Source organism: Dama dama, chromosome 18 (assembly GCF_033118175.1).
Source record: "Dama dama isolate Ldn47 chromosome 18, ASM3311817v1, whole genome shotgun sequence".
Classification (NCBI taxonomy): Eukaryota; Metazoa; Chordata; class Mammalia; order Artiodactyla; family Cervidae; genus Dama; species Dama dama.
Window position 1 is genome coordinate 34,677,958 of NC_083698.1, and position 22,730 is coordinate 34,700,687.

At 34.4% G+C, this 22,730-nt stretch overlaps 1 protein-coding gene across 3 annotated transcripts in view; it reads left to right on the forward strand.

Moving 5' to 3' along the window:
• The window catches only part of SEMA3A (semaphorin 3A), a 506,000-nt gene extending 486,012 nt beyond the window's left edge, over positions 1-19,988 (forward strand). For all 3 annotated transcript variants that reach the window (XM_061165131.1, XM_061165130.1, XM_061165132.1), the window contains 2 exons: positions 14,068-14,210; positions 15,584-19,988. In XM_061165131.1, the coding sequence (XP_061021114.1) occupies positions 14,068-14,210; positions 15,584-16,039 (599 nt within the window). In that variant the 3' untranslated portion in view covers positions 16,040-19,988. The remainder of the gene's footprint in view (positions 1-14,067; positions 14,211-15,583) is intronic.
• The last annotated feature ends 2,742 nt before the right edge of the window (positions 19,989-22,730 follow it).

Consider the following 22,730-nt stretch of genomic DNA (forward strand, 5'->3'; position numbering starts at 1 on the left):
CATCTTCCATTTATCTGTTTCACATAGAAATATTGAATCATGATAATCAGCTTTTCTGCAATGCAGTATTATGAAATATTAATTCCTTATATTAAAGAATTTATTTGCTTAGATATGGGCTTCCCTCATTATTTATACAGTAAAGAACCTACCTGCAATGTAGGACACCCAGGTTCGATCCCTGAGTTGGGAAGATCCCCTGGAGAAAGGGAATGGCAACCCACTCCAGTATTCATGCCTAGAGAATCCCATGGACAAAGGGGCCTTGTGTGCCACAGTCCCAGGGGGTTGCAAAGAGTTGGACACTACTGAATGACTAAGGGACCAACACTTTCACTTTTTCACTTTTCTTAAATATGGAAAGACTAATGATACTGACTAGAAGTAAACAAAACAAGATGATATAACTAGAGCTCATTTCCTATCAAATTTAGTCTCCATGGCAATATAAACTTGCTATTTTGCTCAGTTTTTTATCTCTAGCTGTAACAGATGCTTATCATGACTGTTGTAGATATTCATTGAACAAATATTTGTTGAATGAATGATCTAAACATTTCAAGCTGTAGAATAGTATTATTTTTGTTTATCAGTAGAGATTTGATCTAAACAGCATTTGTTATTTTTTCTGAAAATGATTTGTAATACATTGTTAGTAACAGCATTGTATTCAGAAGTAGAATCTTTCTTAAGAAATACCATAAACCAAACAATTAACTAATAAGTTATAATTACAAACCACTTTACACAGGATACCATGCTATGTTTGAAGATTTTTAAAGAAATACATACACACACACATGCACATATATCTTACCAATGTATTCATTTGTTTAGCAATTCAGTCCCTTCATAGACTCAGTTAAGTGTCTTTTCAAAATGATATGTATTCTGGAATTATGAATGTTCATATATACAAGGAAAAGCTGACCAAAGTCATATTTATTTAAGTGAGGCAATGGATAAATAAATATTGTTGACTGTTGAGTGTATGGCTTTGGAAAGTGCTTCAGATTTTAAGGTTATGTTTTGATGAAATTAGAGTGGCAGCATATAAACTTTGGGAATATGAAATTGCGTAGCTATAGAAAGTTAAAATGAATGTGAATAATTTTTTCTCCTGATTCTTCAGTTGGAATGCATACTATAGGGAGCGAAAAATAATTGCTGAGTTTCAGTGTTACCTGGTATATGTGTGTGTGTGTGTGTGTGTGTGTGTGTGTGTAAAAACAACCCCAAGTAGATGCTTATGATATATGGGAGGAAATGGTAAAATAGTTTAAGAAGCTCTGCAGCAGTAAAAACATTCCTTTTATGAAGGCCTCTTTATTCCTTGTCTGCTTGTCTTGCTGAGTTACCAAACATAAAAAATACACACCATAGATTACAGTGAATTTCAAATGTTTGGAAACTTAAGTCAGACATTCCCATATGGTCAGATTGGGTCTTACCATTAGGAATCAGTGAATTATCTTAGAATAGGTGATGTCAATCTTTGAAAGTAAAATGGGCAGAAATCCAGAGCTCAGCCCTGTTAAATCACGTATGTTGTCTTGCTAATGTCACATCTCACATTGAGTAAAATATATGTGGTCATGTGCAAACATATAAAGATATGATATATCTTTTCACAGAAAACTGCTAAGCGACCTGAAGCCAAATTATACACTTCAGGACGATTAGTTCCAGCTGTAATGGTAAACATATTCTGTAACACTCCATATTTTACATATCCCGGAGATTTTAATAGAGAGGCTCTATAGAACAAGTCAGAATTAAGGTAAAGAAATTTCACTCTTGATGAAACCTTTGACACTCACTCAGTGCTCTGCTCCCTCTCTGGTAAAGAAGCACTAATGATGAGCTGGCTTGGATGACAGAGTAATCCAGCTCCACGTCCTGTTGGTCCAGCACACTCTCCCCCATCACCAGTGGCCTTTCGCCTAGGGAAATTTCAGTACAAAACCCTAAATATAGCTGTGCTGGCAGAGTTTCTTGTCTTCCCACTCACACCTCATACACAATGCTAACGAGAAATCTCCAATATGTTCCCTTCCCTAAAATAACTATTGTGCACAAAATTGGAGTTTGATTTTGCATTCAAGAACATGAGTGGTTGAGTCAATTTACTTTTAAGGTACCTCTCATTCTTCCTTCTTTATTAAACAAGCTATACTATGATCTACATGTCCAGAAAGGAAAAAGTTATACCAGAAGTAACAATTTTAAAAATTAACATCATCTTAAATTTTTGAATCTTTGATATACTTTATGTTCTAACTTCTATGTAATGCCATCATTGAATTAGTTCTCTTGACTGTTCTACGAACATGCATTTCCATTCCAGTAACCCACAGTAGAATGTTCTTTGAGTCCAATCTTCTTCATTATTTCTACAGCTACTTCATATCAATTTACATCTTAGTTGGCATCAAAATGGTTCTAAAATTTCATAAAATATCTTTGGCAGTGTCATCTTTATGGTCTGTAAAGCTGTAAATTTAGTATTTTGTAGCACTGCTAATCTGGTCTGTGCTTTAGCTTCTTTTAAACATATAGAAAATCCGACTATGAATCTGAACATTTGGCCCAAAGAGAAGCCTTAAGATTTGATAAACAAGCTGATGTCAGTCCCTAACTTTAATAAATTATCAAATTGTGTCAAGTCTAAGATGTCACAGAATATAGAAGGCACCATTTCGTTATGTACTGCTTAGAAAAACTGCCCCAAATGAACAATATAATATATGGTCCCAGCATCAAATCAGAACTTTTCAGTGTGGGCACAAAGGAGAAATAAATTCCAAACCAGAAAATAGCAAATAAATTTCCCTGTTTTACTCCTTTAACCATAAAGTTGATCCTCCTTAAGTTTTACTTTCTGAATTCACAGCAACAAGGTGGACCAAAACTTCAGACAAAACTTTAAGGAGGTATCAGCTTAGTAGGGTCTCATGTGTCTGGCAGAAGTTAAGAACAAATTCTTTCTGAAAGAAAGCAGCGTCGACTCAGATTCTGATGTCATAGACTTTAAAATATAAAGAAGTATGCATCCTAGAATAAAATTATTATAGTGTCACCTTCTATAACTTTGTAAACCCTTTTTGAAACTTTTCACTGGAAAAAACCATCAACACAGCCATCTTCTGATATTACATTAGGCAAATAATCCAACTATTCATAGTATATGTATACAAGGCCTACACACACAAGCTGAATAAGAAGAGGTTTGAAATATTTTGTGCTATCAATATTCCTTATTGAAGTCTTTAAATACGTCATCACATCACCCAATTGTTTCAGTTCAGTTCAGTCACGTCCAACTCTTTGCGACCCCATGAACCGCAGCACACCAGACCTCCCTGTCCCTCACCAACTCCTGGAGTTTACTCAAACTCATGTCCATTGATTCGGTAATGCCATCCAACCATCTCATCCTCTGTTGTCCCCTTCTCCTCCTGCCCCCAATCCTTCCCAGCATCAGGGGCTTTTCCAATGAGTCAACTCTTCGCATCAGGTGGCCAAAGTATTGAAGTTTCAGCTTCAACATCAGTCCTTCCAATGAACACCCAGGACTGATCTCTTTTAGGATCGACTGGTTGGATCTCCTTGCAGTCCAGGGGACTCTCAAGAGTCTTCTCCAACACCACAGTTCAAAAGCATCAATTCTTTGGCGCTCGGCTCTCTTTATGGTCCAACTCTCACATCCATATATGACCACTGGAAAAACCATAGCCTTGACCAGACAGACCTTTGTTGGCAAAGTAATGTCTCTGCTTTTTAATATGCTGTCTAGGTTAGTCATAACTTTTCTTCCAAGGAGTAAGCGTCTTTTAATTTCATGGCTGCAGTCACCATCTGCAGTGATTTTGGAGCACAAAAAAATAAAGTCTGACACTGTTCCCACTCTTCCCCTGTGTATTTGCCATGAAGTGATGGGACCAGATGCCATGATCTTAGTTTTCTGAATGTTGAGCTTTAAGCCAACTTTTTAACTCTCCTCTTTCACTTTCAAGAGGTTCTTCAGTTCTTCTTCACTTTCTGCCATAAGAGTGGTGTCATCTGCATATCTGTGGTTATTGATATTTCTTCCAGCAATCTTGATTCCAGCCTGTGCTTCATCCAGCCCAGTGTTTTTCATGATGTACTCTGCATATAAGTTAAATAAGCAGGGTGACAATATACAGCCTTGACACACTTCTTTTCCTATTTGGAACCAGTCTGTTGTTCCATGTCCAGTTCTAACTGTTGCTTCCTGACCTGCAAACAGATTTCTCAAGAGGCAGGTCAGGTGGTCTGGTATTCCCATCTCTTTCAGAATTTTCCACAGTTAATTGTGATCCACACAGTGAAACACTTTGGCATAGTCAATAAAGCAGAAATAGATGTTTTTCTGGAACTCTTTCACTTTTTCAATGATCCAGCGGATGTTGGCAATTTGATCTCTGGCTCTTCTTCCCTTTCTAAATCCAGCTTGAACATTTGGAAGTTCATGGTTCACGTATTGTTGAAGGCTCCAAGTTGAGTATTACTTTACTAGCGATTGTTTACACACCTGTAATTTAAATTTTGTTGTTGTTCAGTTGCTCAGTCATGACTGAATGAACTGCAGCAAGCCAGACTTCCCTATCCTTCACCATCTCCTGGAGTTTGCTCAGACTCAAATCCATTGAGTTAATGATGCCACCCAACCATCTCATCCTTGTCCTCCTGTGCTCAATCTTTCCCAGCATCAGGGTCTTTTCCAGTGAGTTGGCATTTCACATCAGGTGGCCAAAGTTTTGAAGCTTCAGCTTCAGTCCTTTCAATGAATATTCAGGGTTGATTCCCATAGGATTGACTGGTTTATCTCTTTGCTGTCCAAGGGACTCTCAAGAGCTTCTCTAGCACCACAGTTCAAAAGCATCAGTTCCTCAGTACTCAGCCTTCTTTATGGTCCAACTCTCACATCCATACATGACTATTGGAAAAACCATAACTTTGACTAGACAGACCTTTTCTGGCAATGTGACATCTCTGCTTTTAAATACACTGTCTAGGTTTGTCATAGCTTTTCTTCCGAGGAGCAAGCATCTCTTAATTCATGGCTGCAGTCACTGTCCTCAGTGATTTTGGTGCCCAAGGAATAGTCTGTCACTTTACATTGTTTCCCCATCTATTTGCCATGAACTGATGGAACTGTATACCATGATCTTAGTTTTTTGAATGTTGAATTTTAAGTCAGCTTTTTCAGTCTCCTCTTTCACCCTCATCAAGAGGCTCTGTAGTTCCTTTTCACTTTCTCCCATTAGGGTGGTGTCATCTGCATATTTGAGGTTATTGATATTTCTCCCAGCAGAATTGATTTCAGATGTGCTTCATCCAGCCTGGCATTTTGCATGATGCATTCTGCATATTAATTAATTAGGGTGACAGTATATATAGCCTTGTCATACTCCTTTTCAAATTTTGAACCAGTCTGTTGTTCCATGTATGGTTCCAAGTGTTGCTTCTTGAACTGCAAACATGTTTCTCAGGAAGCAGGTATAGTGGCCTGGTATCCCCATCTCTTGAAGAATTTTCCACAGTTTGTTGTGATCCACAAAGTCAAAGGCTTTAGCATAGTCAATGAGGTACAAGTAGATGTTTTGCTGGAATTCCCTTCTTTATCTCTGATTCAGCAGATGTTAGCAGTTTGATCTCTGGTTCCTCTGCCTTTCCTAAATCCAGCTGTACATCTGAAAATTCTTGGTTCACGAACTGTTGAAGCCTCACTTGAAGGATTTTGAGCATTACCTTGCTAGCATGTGAATTGAGAGCAATTGTGCTACAGTTTGGACATTCTTTGCCATTGCCCTTCTTTGGGATTAGAAAGAAAAAGGACCTTTTCCAGTCCTGTGGCCACTGCCAAATTTTTCATATTTGCTGGCATATTGAGTGCAGCACTTTAACAGCATCGTCCTTTAAGATTTGAAATAGCTCAGCTGGAATCCATCACCTCCACTAGCTTTTTTCATAATAATGCTTCCTAAGGACCACTTGACTTCACCCTCCAGGATGTCTGGCTCTAGGTGAGTGATCACATCATTGTGGTTATCCAGATCATTAAGATATTTTTTGTATAACTCTCTATATTCTTGCCACCTCTTCTTAAAACTTCTGCTTCTGTTAGGTCCATACTGCTTCTGTCCTTTATTGTGCCCATCTTTGCATGAAATATTCCGTTGGTATTTCTAGTTTTCTAGAGTGGAGCTCTAGTCTTTTCGTTCTATTGTTTGCCTCTATTTCTTTGCATTGTTCACTTAAAAAGGCTTTCTTATCTCTCCTTGCTATTCTTTGGAATTCTGCATTTAGATTGTAAACAAAAAGTTGTTAAACAGGCTGTATTTTTTAAATTCCAAAAGTTATAAGCAAAAAATATTAAAATACAGAGTAGTATTCTCATTATTATTTGTGGAAGGTTTCTGCTTCAGCAGATGGATTTTTCATCATCTTCTATCGTTATCTCTTTGAAAACGGTAAATTAAACATTTAAAATTCAGGTCTCCGGATTTTTAAATATATAAATTCCTATCATAATTTTACTATGGCATATAAATTACATGTGCTTTCTTGGTAAAGATTTGCTATATAATCATGAAAAATAAAACATAGTCAGAAATTCAATATAGACTAAATATCCCAGTAGATCGCTTCATATTGGTGATGCTTTTTAAATAATTGAGTTTCAGCCCTCCTTATACTAAGAAGCATTGAATCCTCTGATGTCACAAGATTATTAAGCACATTATTAAAATGACTTCATAGTTAACTTCAGAGCATTTCAATTTCACTTTTATATTTTAAAGTAATAAATATGTTAAAAATGAGACACTGGCAACTCTTTAATACAATAATTATCTATGAATAATAAAACTAAAATACCCTAGTCATGTCTCTGTTTATCTATCTACCTATCTATACACTCAGAAGAGCATTCAAACACAAATCCACAGGTATCTGTGAATTCAGAGAAAACTGTAAAACTCCTTGAACTGTAAAGTTTTTCGTGTTGTATTCTGGTAGATAATTATTTTCCAGCATCAGGGACAGATAGTAATTAGGGCATAAAACAATTTACCATTTAAATTTATTTTAGCAATTTTATAAATTATAAGTTTAAATTTTCTCCAGGGTTCCATTAATTAAATCTTTTTTGTACTTAAGAAATACATATATTAAGCACATGAACTTTAATACATATGCACACACTTCTAGGTGCATGTTTGCAAGCTACTAACATGCAACAAACATTTACTGAGAAACTAGTTTCTCATCATACGAAAGAGTGGAGAAACATTATACTAAGCATTCTCTTTATAAACAAATGAATAGTACCCTTGTTACCTAGCTTATATATACTATAAATTTGTGTTAAGAGCACTGCAGTACATGAGATTATTGAATCAGTTGTTAACCATCTTAATATTGTCAGGTCCAAAATATACACAAATGTTAAGGATGAATAAATTTTTGTCTTTTATTTTAAAATATTTAATGACTTTCCAAGAGTTACTGATTCATCCATGAAATGCCTTTTCTGCTACTGCTACTTTAGAAGATATTATTCATCCACTTGAAGTCAAATTAATAGTCTTTTCTGTTGATAAAGTGCTGGTTGTATTTTATGGAGAAAATAATCTAGAATCCAGTAAGAAAAATCTAAGTAATGCTGTTTTTACATAAGAAGTGCATATCTGTGTCACCAAGAGTTGATGGACAACACTTCTTTTTCTGCTTTGCTTGACCTTTACATTGAATATGTTTAGTTGCTCACTTGTGCCTGACTCTTTGCAACCCTGTGGACTGTAGGCCGTTAGGTTCCTCTGTCAGTGGGTTTTCTCCAGGCAAGAATACAAAAGTGGGTTGCCATGCCCTCCTCTAGGGTATCTTCCCAACCCAGGGATCAAACCCAGGTCTCCCACATTTCAGGTGAATTCTTTACCATCTGAACCACCGGGAAAGCCCTTACATTGAATAATATTGTGGAAAAATTGACAGTGTAAAATATTAAAATTACAATGTGATGAATGTGAGTAGAGTTATATTTCTCTTTCATAGTTTGGCAACTAACTGAATTTGCTAAATATTTAAAATAGCTTGCAACCAATTTCCCTCTGGCAAATTATTTTATTTTTATACTCCTTATTTATGAAATTCAGCTTTTTTACAATCTAAAAGGGAGAACATAAAAAATGACAGCAGAGAGAAAATTGTTGAATACATATATAGTTCACTACCCCTAACCTATATCTGTCTTTTCTACATGAAATCAAATTTCCTAAGATTCTCATATTATTAACATTTCAATTGTGGGAGACATTTATGGGGTTAAAATGGAAAGTGAAATAAATGGAAAGCTGAAATGTGAAGCCTTCTGTTTCTGCAATATTGGAAGAGAATCAAATACTAAATAAGGCCTTTAGCAACATCGTGTTTCTGGACAAATGATGGATATCATGACTTTTTGTTGTTACAAAAGGAAGCAATTTATTTAACTTCTTTCTTTCCTCCCATCCTTTCTGGTTTATTAGCCTCATTTTATTTCCATAAATTATCCAACTAAAAGAGGAAATGATTAATTGAAGATTGCTTCCTTAAAAACATTATTTCTTGTGATTAGTAGCTGCAGCATATTGTAATATGTGCTATTCAAACACACTGATGCATTTAAAATAAATTTAATGTTTGTTGCTCTCAATTATTTTGCTCTATTAAGTTCATCCCACAAGAATTTTTGTGCCAATTTAACAACTACACCCTTCTTATCTATTGCTACTATTCATGACAAAAGTTTGTATTCAAAAGAGTTGCTCAGTGTGAAAAGTTTTTTAAAATGGATTAAAATGAGATTGCTTTCTTTCTGGAAAGATCACTCATTGGCATGGACATCCTTTAGAGATAGAGGTGACCCTAGAGATGTGAGGATTTATGCATATAATTTCTGAAATCTCTGTTATTATCCCATATTTGGATTTTTGATTTTGGAATACACTTGACTAATCATCATCTTCTGCTCAGTTCAGTTCAGTCGCTCAGTTGTGTCCGACTCTTTGCAACCTCATGAATCGCAGCACGCCAGGCCTCCCTGTCCATCACCAAATCCCGGAGTTTACTTAAACTCATGTCCATCGAGTCAGTGATGCCATCCAGCCATCTCATCCTCTGTCATCCCCTTCTCCTCCTGCCCCCAATCCCTCCCAGCATCAGGGTCTTTTCCAATGAGTTAGCTCTTTGCATCAGGTGGCCAAAGTATTGGAGTTTCAGCTTCAACATCAGTCCTTCCAATGAACACCCGGGACTGATCTTCTTTAGGATGGACTGGTTGGATCTCCTTTCAGTCCAAGGGACTCTCAAGAGTCTTCTCCAACACCACAGTTCAAAATCATCAATTCTTTGGCACTCAGCTTTCTTCACAGTCCAACTCTCACATCCATACATGACCACTGGAAAAACCGTAGCCTTGACTACAGAGACCTTTGTTCTACCACATCTCAAATCAACTCATGTAACATTATAAAACTTAACAAATTTATAAAAACTTGAAATGTTTACAGTTTAATCATTTATTCTGTCATATTGAGGGTATACATCCTATGCCATTTTAATTGATTGAACTCTTAGTGATTTATGTAATTATGATAACTCTGTGTCTTGAGGATGTCAAAGTTACATGAGATTTCAGCTTTTAAATGCAGAGTAAATCATTACCTCAATTTGCCATTTAGCAAACATCATTTAAGGGTTTATGACACCCTTGTGCCAGAATTGTGGAAAACAAAAAATGGAAGGAGATAACTAGATTGATAAATAACTGTAGCAATTAAGACTACATGTGCTCTAAAAGTACTTGTAAAAAGAGGATTTTTGAAAGCATAAAAGAGGAAATACCTTCTTTAATGGGGATGAGAGAGAAGGATTGATGTTGGGAAGGAGTTCTTAATTTGTCTTATTATAGATTCTCAATAAAGTATTTTAAGTTCTGGCATCTAAAATATTGAACACTTAGTAAGCTTAGAAGTCAAGAATCAAAATGTTCTTCCTGTTTGTAATTACTCTTGGAGAGAAGGAGAGGGAAAGAGAGACAGCAATAAGGGTAAAGGGGCAGGGGGAGGAAAGGAAAGAAAAATGAGAGAGAGAAAAATGTATAGTTATTAGACCCCTGATGTTTCCTGTGTTATAAAAAATTTACTCAAGTAGTTGGGGTAGAAGGGTCAGAAAAGGGGGTGGGTACTTACTGAGTGCCTTCCAGTAGTCTATTTGGTATAAGTTCAGCCACAAGGATATATTGAACAACGCAGGGAATATAGCCAATGTTTGATAATAATTGTTAATTATTTACAAGTTACAAGTGTAACTTGTAAAATTATATAAAAATAAATTAAAACTTTAAATGTATTTATTGCGTATCTCTTTATAAGGTGTCAGGTGTGGCGAGATTAACAGAAAAAAATGTTTATGGGTTGTGACATGTAAGTACCCAAATACAAGAATACTTATCTGAGGCTACTTTAAATGAAAGTTGTGATCCACAATTAAAAGTTGCTGGTGATAGAAACATTCTACTGCAGAGGAATTAACAGAAAGAGATGTATTCAGAGGAAATTTTGTCTGTTTAGTGTTTGGTGATTGGCAACAGAACTTTAAAAAACATAGAATAGAAGGTACTACTGTCATCTGCATACTCATTAGTACCTCTGAATATGACTGTGACTGATAGTTAATATGACAGGACTTTTAGCTTTACTGCTTACTAACTAGATTTTCTTTTGCTTTTAATTTTGACAGAGGAGAGAAAGAAAGAGCCAACTTAGAGGGAAATGAAACCTTAAGGTATTGGCAAGAGTAGTTATTAAAGGCCTCAAGCCAATGAACCAGTTTCACCAGTTGTGGTTCTTAGCTTGAATAAGTGGGAAAGTGCCTGAAGGTCATTACATTTTTTGAAGAAACCCATCGTCTATTGCTATATTAAACCATAAATCACTTGGTATAAATCCTTGGCTAAATCAAATAACATATTAGATTCTGCTACAGACAAGTAACAGACTTCCCTTGTGGCTCAGATGGTAAAGAATCTGCCTGCCATGAGGAAGACCTGGGTTTGATCCCTGAGTCAGGAAGATCCCCTGGAGAACAGAATGGCAATCCACTCCAGTACTCTTGCCTAGAAAATTCCAGCAACAAAGGAGCCTGGAGGGCTACAGTCCATGGGGTTACAAAGAGTCGGACAGGACTGAGTGACTACACTTTCACTTTCTTTTCATAGACAAGTAACAGGTGAATTTTTAAAAAAAAAATCAGGAAACTTTTAAGAGAATTCTTTTCTTTACTGTCCATTGGGAAATATTTGCTGTCACCAGAAGAGATTTTGGAGAGAACATAAAGACTAAGTAGGTCTGCTAGGACTAAGTAAAATTAGCAGAACAGTATGGATCAGTAAGAATGGTTAAATTAATTGAGAAGACAAACTGACTTTTTGAAAATGTGCCTAATAGATGTTTTATTTATATTAAGCTCTATGATTTCTTATTGTACAAGTTACATTGATTTTCTTAGATGAATGTCCACTAATGTACTGAAGGATTTAAACAGATTCCTATGTTTGAGAGCAATAATTTATTTACACCTTAGATTTCTATAGTTGTCTACCTTAATTTAGACAGATTAGATGAGAGACAAGTCAAGTATTATAAATTTCTTCAAGAAGAAGACCCAATAAGCATGGCTGGTAAAAGAGAAGATACTGGTGGATAACCATATTGTCTGTTTTTAAATCCAGCTGATTTTTTTTTTCTGTTTTATCATGCTGTTGTATATCTTATGATTCATTACTATTTAGATATTGAATGAAAAGTGTCTTGCTAAAAGTAAAAGGATTTCTCTTTTTAATTAAATTCTTTTTGATTTTTTTTTAGTTTCACTGGAGTAAGAACACTAAACATGAGATCCACTGTCTTAAACAATTTGAAGAGTATGATACAGTGTTGTTCAGCGTAGGCATAACGTTATGTAGCAGACCTCATTTATCTTGCATAACTAACGTTTCATACCCGTTGTCTAGCAATTCCTCATTTCCCTTCCCCCCAACCTCTGGCAACCATCATCCTACTATTGCTTCTAGGATTTTTTACTACTTTAGATACCTCATCTAAGTGAGATGATGCAGTTTCTGTTTTTTTGTGACTGACTTATTTCATTTAGCATGTTCCCATGTTTCATCCCTGTTGTTGCATGTTGCAGATATCTACCTTTGTTATAATTTTATAAGTAATTTATAAATAAGCATAATATAAGCAAAATAATTTAAATATAAAAAAAGTTTAAACTGTATAACAGTTAGCAGGGAAAAAATGCATTCTGTGTAAACGCTCATGACCTCTGTGACAAGGCATTCTAACTATTGATGGTAGGTCCTGAATCACAGATCATCCAGCTCATGTTGGACAAGAGATTCAATTTATCTCTATCCAGAGAAGTAGATGTCTTGCAAACTAGCACAGCAACACGTACCATATTTTTTCAATAAAAATATACTAATAATTTCAGGGGGAAAAGAACAACACTGCCGTCAAAGTATACATTGATACACAGATACACATATCTCCAACATGAAATGAAATGTGACTTGAAATCAGTTAAATATTATTTCTTTACATTTCAGTCATTTAATGTTTTTTTTTAAATTATTATTTCCAGGGACTTGATCTTTTAAATAAGAAGGGACAGATACTTCCCAATATTAGAAGAGTTTTGTTTCATACCTAAAACACTAAAGGAAAGGACACTGGGATAGACATCCCTGGAGACAGCAAATGCAGACAGAAGGTCCACCATTGGCAGGGTGAGAACAGGAGATGATGGCCGTAGGCTGTGTACAGGGATTGGGCGGAAGCAGGATTTTGGAAAGCTTTAAACTTAGAGCAGATCGTACTGTCCATGACAGACAAAAGTACTCAGATAGTTATATGAGAGTAAAACTGTCAAAGTAATGCAAAAAAGGGGCAAACATTTTTTTAATTAAAAATCTAGCTAAGTTTGAAAGAGTAAGCAAAATTTTTTCATGTCTACACTGTCAGTTCTCTGTGCATGTGAAAATATATTTATTATTTTCTAAATGAATTTAATGAGTTCCAGATTGTACAGGATGTCATAATAGAAACAGGATTATACAAGATAATAAGGAGTTTTTTTTCTCTAAATGAGTTTTACCTAGACTCCCTGTGTCGTAGTTTTGATCTTAACTGTGTTTCATGTACCACATTGAAGGAGGTTACATAAAGGGTAAGATAATAGAAACTTAATCAGGAAACAGGCTTTCTTATTGCTGTATTTTATTATATACTCTTGCCATATTCTTTAGCCTAATTCTTGAAAATAATAAAAGATGTGTCATTTTAAAATAAGGACAATTGAAACCACATTGCACTATAATTGTGCATCTTTCTTCTGAGCCATCCCAAACATTTCACATCAATTGATCTTCAGAACAAACTTGTGGATTATTTAAGGGTTATTGGTAGGCAATATAAACTTCCTGAACTCGTAACTTCTGTAAAATACTAGGCAAATATTATTGGTTAGTGAATTTAATTTTAAAGATGAAAAACAAAGAGGCAAAATTAAGTTATGAGAGAAAAACTTGTGTTTTCAAAAACACAATCGAATTACTTTTTATGCTGGAAAATAATACAATATAAACTGGCACAATTAGATCACAGTTTTACAATGAAAAAAATGTCTTGGAAAGTACTATCATGGCATATAAAGATGTATAGTTACACTGCACGTATGACTGATTTTGTTAATGTAATGCTATTTTCTGGTGGACAAATCTCTGTATATGCCTTATATAACCCATAACAAAATGACTAGTCTGTTTAGGTAGACATTTGAGTTCTGAAACCTTGACATTTCTGCCATCCTTGATAAAGTTGGAAAAGATTTCCAACTTGGCAACAAGTCCATCTCCTGAATTTCCAAATAAATACTCTGGAAAGTTGAGTTTACTACTCTAACATTTTCTCATTTCATTTTCTCATCACCGGTCAGATAATCACCATGGCCACGGCTTTGAAGAAAGAATCATATATGGAGTAGAAAATAGTAGCACGTTCCTGGAATGCAGTCCGAAATCACAGCGAGCTCTTGTCTATTGGCAATTCCAGAGGCGAAATGAAGAGCGAAAAGAAGAGGTATAGGAAAGAAACTGGATTCACTCTAACATATTTGTTAAGTGACCCCGGTGTGGTTGATTTGAGTGGGGGAAAAAGAAGTACTGTGAATATTTATTCTTTTCTTAACCTACCAGGACCTATTCATTAAATAAGTATTAATTGAAGATGATTTTATGGCAGGCTTTGTGCTAGGAGTTAAAGGAACAAAGTTGAACTATAAGAATTTTGTCCTAGAAGCTGTTTGCGGCGGTGGGGCGACCTTACATTTTAGAGTTTTTCTTTTTTTTTCTGCCTGGAGTTATCTATTATGTTATATTCATTTGTATACAAAAAAAAAAAAAAAAAGAAAAAGAAAAATCCTCCTAACTAATTTTAACTCTTGTTCAGTTGATTCTGCTATCCAACATGTTTCCCTTTCCTCATTAGCTTCTTCCTCAAATGGGAAGAGGCGGTTAAGAGAGAGGAGTAGTAGCTTCAGGAGGAAAGATCTGAGGCCCCAGTACTGAACGCTGATGTGAATTATGCACGTCGCTTCATGCAAATCTTCCTCCTCAGTGAATCCATTAATTCCTCTGTAAAATTAAAAAATTATACATAGAAAATCTCAGTGAATACTCTGAGACTTTTAAACTTTTTTTAAAGCCTTAAATAAGGGTAACCATACAATGTACATGATTTATGAATGTACATTTTGCAGACAATTTTACATAATCCGAATGTAGAAGTGAAAGTATCCCATTATCTCTTTTGACAGTTGAAGTAGTCTTTGAACATGTAATCATGTCTTATAAATGTTAAGGTTGATTTTATATGTTACCAGCTTAGGCTTTCAGAGATCTCTTTTGTAAACTTCATTCAGAGTAAAAGTGCAGTTAGACATATTAAACAACATGTCTTCATGTCTCGTCTAAGATAGGAAATTAAATAAATAAGTAAGCACATGATCCCATAATTTTTCTGCTTGCTCAACTACTGAATCTATTTCATTTTTTCAAACCTTATTATAAGTTCATTCTAATGCTGCACTGTTTTCTAGTATTATGTTTCTGTATTTCCAATTCCAACACTCACTTTCTCCTATATTTATATACTTTATTTCAAAGTTTTAAAATAGAATATATCTTTGTCCTTTCATCCTCTTAATTATTTTAAATTATTATGAGAAATTTTATTAAGACAAGAGACAACCAGTATTTTGCAATACATCTTAAAGACAGGAGAAATTTATAACTCCTTTCTCTGATGGGGAAATGATATCATTTCTCTTACACTAGAACTTTTACTGTTAAAATGTGCCTCAGTATACAATACAGATTTTTACTGAGACAGAGTTTTGGAGCTTATATTTCTTGTAAACATATATGATTTCACTAATTATTTTCTTTTGCTAGATCAGAGTGGATGATCATATCATCAGAACAGAACAAGGCCTTCTACTGCGTAGTCTACAGCGGAAGGATTCAGGCAATTACCTCTGTCATGCGGTGGAACACGGATTCATGCAAACTCTTCTTAAAGTGACCCTAGAAGTCATTGACACAGAACATTTGGAAGAACTTCTTCATAAAGATGATGATGGAGATGGGTCTAAGACCAAAGAAACGTCCAACAGCATGACGCCTAGTCAGAAGGTCTGGTACAGAGACTTCATGCAGCTCATCAATCATCCCAACCTGAACACAATGGATGAGTTCTGTGAACAAGTTTGGAAAAGGGACCGAAAACAGCGTAGGCAAAGGCCAGGACATACCCAAGGGAACAGTAACAAATGGAAGCACTTACAGGAAAATAAGAAAGGCAGAAACAGGAGGACCCACGAATTTGAGAGGGCACCCAGGAGTGTCTGAGCTGCATTACCTCTAGAAACCTCAAACAAGTAGAAACTTGCCTAGACAATAACTGGAAAAAATGCAATATACATGAACTTTTTCATGGCATTATGTGGATGTTTACAATGGTGGGAAATGCAACTGAGTTCCACCAATTATAAATTAAGTCCATGAGTAATGTTACTAACAGGCATTCTTCTGAATACCAACACCTATTAATAGAGGTCAGATGAACACAGATGTTCACAGTAGTGACTTAATGTTTCCTATGAGATTTCACTATACAGGTTTCACTTTCTTCTTTGCCTGAGAAATAAAAATGTCATTTGCCATAGTGCCATCTAAAGAATAAAAATGGCATCAGCAAAGCCATTTTATTGAACTAGAAGTTTAAGATAAACTGCATGGATTTACTAAGCTGATGAATATTCCAAAACATTGTTGGATTCAAGGATATGTTTTGGCTACCAACACTCATGTTTATGTGTACTGGAGGAGTAAAATGATACTGAATGAAATGGTCTGTGGAAATTAAAAAAAAAAAAAACATAAACCATTCATCATCCAGAAGAAAAATGGAATACACTGATCTACTACTGATGTCTTTCTTCCAGCTTTGATCTAAAGATGTATTTTATTAAAACTATAATTTAAATGTACCATGACAAATATGCAGAAAAAATTAGCTCTTTTCTAAGCTAGAGTAAGTTTTTGTCTTACAGTTATTGTGGTATATAGTTTTTGTTTTTAAAAAACTCCAGTTGTGTGCTGCTTTTTAAAAAAGTTTTCAGTTTTTCAAGAATAACCAATATTGTCCTAAATCATATATACATCATTAACAACTAATTCCTAAAATCTGGATATAAAGTATGCTTTATTTCTCTGAGGAATTAAGAAAATAACACCTCCCTTTCTTCAAATATTACCTAAATTAATTAGAAGCTGCATAAATATTCCTAGAAAAACAGAGCATTTATCTGGAAAGAAAAAAAAACATCAATTTGCAAGTGCGTTTTGTTGTACCTAATGAATCAACAAAGAGAAAAAGGATTGTATATTTCATAAAAATAGTAAGCATTGGTTTAATTTAATGTTAATAGAAAATGTCTTAACTCTTCACTTGAATCCTGTCTGATATTTGAGATATAAAAACTCTCTCTTGGCTGCATTAGGATTTTTATCTGTGTGACTTAATTTTTTTGAGAAGAGGGAGATCAAGGATATTCAGAACAGCATCCTAAACACAAATTTCCCAGCTCTGTTCACATTTTTATCAGCTGTTTCTTATCTCACCTTAAGACAGTTATCTGTCTAAAGAACTCATGATTCCTTTCAAGTCAGTGGGAGTGACTTTTATACAAACTATTTTCCAGGACACAACCCACATTTTAAAACATGTAAAGCTCTTTGTCTTCTGCAACAACTTATAAAATAAGATAATTATTAATTAAGGGCTTGCCTGCTTCATTGTCCTAAGATGATTCCTTAAGAATAATTGACTTCAAGATGTAAAAAAACTTCAGCATTGCAATGCAGTTTCTTTTGTGCTGCACTCATCTTTCCAAGAATTCCTTTCTGGGTCCTTCATCATGCACAGAAATGCAAAGGAAACATTATTGCTAAGTAATGAAAGCAGCATTGAAATTCTAATATAGCTGTCTTGGGATTCTAAATAACTCAGAATTAATTTCTCACCTCAAACTACAGTGACTTTTCAAAAAATCCTCTTATCAGCTGAAATATTTCACAGATGAAAGCGCATGTTTCAATTTTAATGATTACTTTGAATAAATAATTTTTGATGTTTGTTTCAAATGGGAGCCTAGAAGTTCCCTATATTCAATTTTAGGCTCCATTGATTAATACAGTGTTACTTTTAGAAGTACATCCTCAGATGGTAGCTGAATTTTAAATTATTTGAAGAACAGACTCCTATAGAGGAAAAAAAAAAGTGTTTGAGATATAAATCAGAGAACAAAGAGTGCTCCAAAAATAGGTCATTTTAAAATGTGTCTTAACTGTACTGCAATTCAGTGTTGCATTTTATTCTAAATTTGCAGCTGAAACACATTTATTGGTAATAACTAAAGTATCTTATTTCTTATTAGTCCTCAAAAATAAAGGATTTGAAAGAATAGAGATTATGTAACTTTAGGGATGCCTTCCAATATCTGAATGCATTTTGTTCAGCACTATGAAAGAAAGTCTAGATTTCAGTTAAAGGAAACAAACAAATCCACCAGCATGTCTTAATAAATCATCAGGTCTACATTTTTGAAGAAAATTATAGATGTAACTTACAGATAAATAACTCTTATTCCAATCTTAATCTTCTGTCAGTGTGAGCGGGGCAATTTGCACAAAAAATAATTAATATTCCATTTATTCAGTTTTAATAGACTTTGGCTCATGCTTCTATCATCAGAGTTGAAAGCTTTTTAAGAGACTCATGTGACCTTGAACAGATTATGACAACAATCTTAAAATAGGAAAAAGTACATAACAGAAGAGAAATTATGGCCCACTTGAAATCAAATGTAAAATGTAAATGCATGTAAATGCACACTTAATGCTGCTTTTTATGTATTATTTAGTGATTTTCAATGGTATGTGTTTAATATTTTTGCTACCTACACATTAGGGGAAAGAGATGTAAATAATTTTGAAAAGAAGAGGAAGGACAGTGTAAAATGCAGCTTTTTGTAGGTACCCTATTTCAGTGTGTTCAACATCATCTTAAAATGCAAGATTTTCCCACATAGGTGACAAAGTGGCTCATGTGCTATTTAAGGGAAGAAGCTGTGTGCCCATTCAATAAGCATGTTTTTTGCCAGGTAGTAAATATGTTCCATATCTGTATTTATCATTGGATTTCAGATGGGAACTAGAAAACTGGAGAGAAAAATGTAATGAAACTGCTGCTGTAAATTACTCCTGTTAGCATGTATTCAGTTGCTAAATACACATTTCTTCAAAATATTTGAATTCAGATGTCTTTACTATTCCGTGTAGCATATAGTGTCAAGGAACATAAGAGTAGAAAAGGTTGAGAACCAGAGTCAAGTTGCTGGCATATTTCTTCATTGTAGTCATCTGTAAGCTGAGCTCTATACTTCTGGTGATAAGTGTGAATGTTACACCTTTAAATTAAATACTGTTATTTTATGCCATACTTACAAAGCAAATATGGGGAGGAAATTCTATAGTGTGTCATTATCATAGCCCGTTTCATTCAGGATCTACAAAGGTGCCTGAAAATTGTTATTGAGATTGCCTATCCTGAAGGTCATAAGCAAGTGTTTTATTAATTTATTAATATGGAGTGATTAGTATAACATTTTGAAATCTTTGTTTTAAGAATTTATTTTTAAACACAATTTTCTTTCACTTTAATGGAAATCTGTCCAGTTTCATGGTTTCAAATACACACTTAACAAATAGGATTCAACATTAATGTTGTAGTGTATTAGAGATAAACGAGCCTAATGCCAAAGACATTCATGCTTTATATTTTAACTTTGTAATAATTATAAAGTCAGTGTTAATATTTGCAAAATACATAATCCCATCAATAAGAGAGCATTTTTCAAAAATCTGCAGAACCTCTAAGTTTGACTTCTAACAGTTTATATACTAATTAATTAAACATACGTTTTAAAATTAAAATACTAAGAGGACCTATACATGAAAGAGAGAATGAACCCATGGAAATGTTGCCTTGTATAGTATGGTCATTTTCACAGTCAACCTGGCCAAAGAAGACAGTTTGGTTTTCATTTCAAACATGCAAACACACACAGACAGAGGCAGAGGTACCAAATCAAATTAAACCAATAATAATAATTTTGAATATAAACAAGGCTTTTAGACATTTTGTTCTTTAGAACCAGATTCCTACCCATTGTATTAAATTCTACTTATAAGTCTTATTACCTGCAATGTACTAGGCACTGGTAGATAATGAGGATACTAACATGAATGAGGCATAGACTCAAGAGCTCACAATAAAATAAAGAAAATAGATTGAATATGACTTGCCATCATCTTATCTGGCCAATTTTTCCTGATCCCCCCATCCCTAGATTGAACTAACCATCTTCTCTGCACTAAAATCTGTGCCTTGTATGTAGTTTTCACTATCACACTTATCACAAAAGTGTAATTTCTTTGTTTACAGCCCAGTCTCCTTTTTTAGACTGTGAGTGAGCTCTTCAAGGGCAAGGTTTGTTTCTAATTTATTTCTGTCCCCAGTGCCTAGCATGATAACTGGCACAAGAAAGGAGCTCTCTAAATTGTTGCAGGAAAGAACCAGATTACACTGTGATGAGTGCCAAGAGCAAACTCAGAATAAAAGTGCTATGAGGATGTCCAGGCTCTCCAGTTTTCCCAGCACAACTTGCTGAAGAGGCTTTTCTTCTCCTTTGTATATTCTTGCCTCCTTTGTCAAAGATTACTTGACCATAGGTATATAGCTTTATTACTGGACTTTCTATTCTGTTCCATTGACACATTATCAGTTTTCATGCCAATATCATGCTGTTTTGATTACTATAGCTTTGTAGTATTGTCTGAAGTCTGGGACAGTTATGCCTCCAGCTTTTTTTTTTTTTTTTTTAATCTCCCTCGGGAATGCTTTTACAATTCTAGGTCTTTTATGGTTCTATATAAGTCTTAGGATTATTTGTTGTAGTTCTCTAAAATATATCATGGATAACTTGATAGGGATTGCATTAAATCTGTAGATTGCTTTGGTTAGTATGCTCATTTTAACAATATGAATTCTTCCAAGAGCATGGGATATCTTTCCATTTGTTTGAATCACCATTTGTTTGATTCAGTTTCTTTTAAGAGTGTTTTTAGAGTTCTCAACATATGGGTCTTTCACCTCCTTGGTTTAGGTTTATTCCTAGGTATTTTATTTATTTATTTTTGACCTGAATTTTAAATGGGATTGTTTTACTTTTTCTTTCTGATATTTAATTGTAAGTGTAAAAAGATGCAGCAGATTTCTGTATATTAATCTTGTATCCTACTACCTTGCTAAATTCATTTATTATTTCTAAGTTTTTGCATAGTCTTTAGGATTTACTATATAGTGTGCTATTCAACTGCATATAATGAAAGCTTGAACCTCTTCTTTTCCAATTTGGATGCATTTTATTTGTTTTTCTAAAACACTCCCTCATAACATATCCAAAAATAAACTCCGAATGTGAAGGCCTAAATATAAGACCAAAAAACTACAGAAGAGAACAAAGGCAGAACATTTTGTGACATATAAACTAGCAATATTTGCTTAGTTCAATGCAAAAGAATTAAAAGCAAAAATAAACAAATGGGACCTAATCAAATTTAATTGCTTTTGCACAGCAAAGAAGACCATCAGCAAAATGAAAAAAAAAAAAAAAAAGTGCAAAATGGAAGAAAATGTTTGCAAACAGTATAACTAAGAAGGGATTGATAGCCAAAATATGAATATAGCTCATATGACTCAATATTTAAAAAACAAAACAACCCAGTCAATAGGCAGAAGTTCTAAATAGACATTTCCTGAAAGAAGGATACAATAGCCAACAGGTACATGAAAAGATGTTCAACATCATTAATTATTAGAGAAATACAAATCAAAACCACAATGAGGTATCACCTCATACTGATCTGAATGGTTATCATCAAAAAGTCTACAAATAATAAATACTAGAGAGCATGTGGGGGAAAGAGAACCCTCCTACACTATTGGTGCAAATGAAAATTGCTACAGCCACTGTGGAGAACGTATGGAAATTCCTTAAGAAAACTAAAAATAGCATTACCATATAATGCAGCAATCCGACTCCTTGTCATATATCCAAAAAAGATGAAAGCTCTAATTCAAAAAGATCTGTGCTACTCAGTGTTCATAACAGCACTATCTGCAATAGCAAGGACATGGAACCAGCCCAAGTGCCTATCAACAGATGATTGGTTTAAGCATATATATATACATAATGCAATATTACTTAGCCATAAAAAGAGAGAAATTAATGCCATTTACAGTAACATGGCTGGATCTAGAGATTATCGTACTAAGTAAAGTAAATCAGAGAACAAATGTTGTATCACTTATATGTGGAATCTCGTAATACAAATGAATTTATTTACAAACCAGAAACAGACTACAGACATAGAAAGCAAACTTATGGTTACTAGAGGGTAAAGGGAGAAAGACAGATAAATTTGGAGGATGGGATGAACAGATATACACTATACAAAAATAGAAAAGCAACAAGCATTTACTGTACAGCACTGAAACAATAATGTATAATGGAAGAGAATCTGAAATATATAAAATCACTTTACTGTGTATCTGAAAACTAAGACAATATTGTAAATCAACTATACTTCAATTTTTTTTAAAAAATGCTGTGAAATCAAAGAGGAATCAAGGATTTTGTGGGAGCTATCATAGAAAGCTTTAGGAAAGAAGTGACCCATGCACTATGTAATGAAATTTGACAGATTTGTCCAAATGAAGTAAAAGAAGGCATTCTGGGAAGACAGAATAAGGGGAAAGAAAGAAAGGTATGAAAATACTTTTGAGAACAAGCATCCCAAATGAGAAAAGTATGGACTTCATAAAGAAAAGTTAAATGTCTCCTCTCTCATGAGTCAAAATGGTGCATTTGTTTGGCGTTTACTAAATTTTGATTTATTGCACTCTATTTGCAGC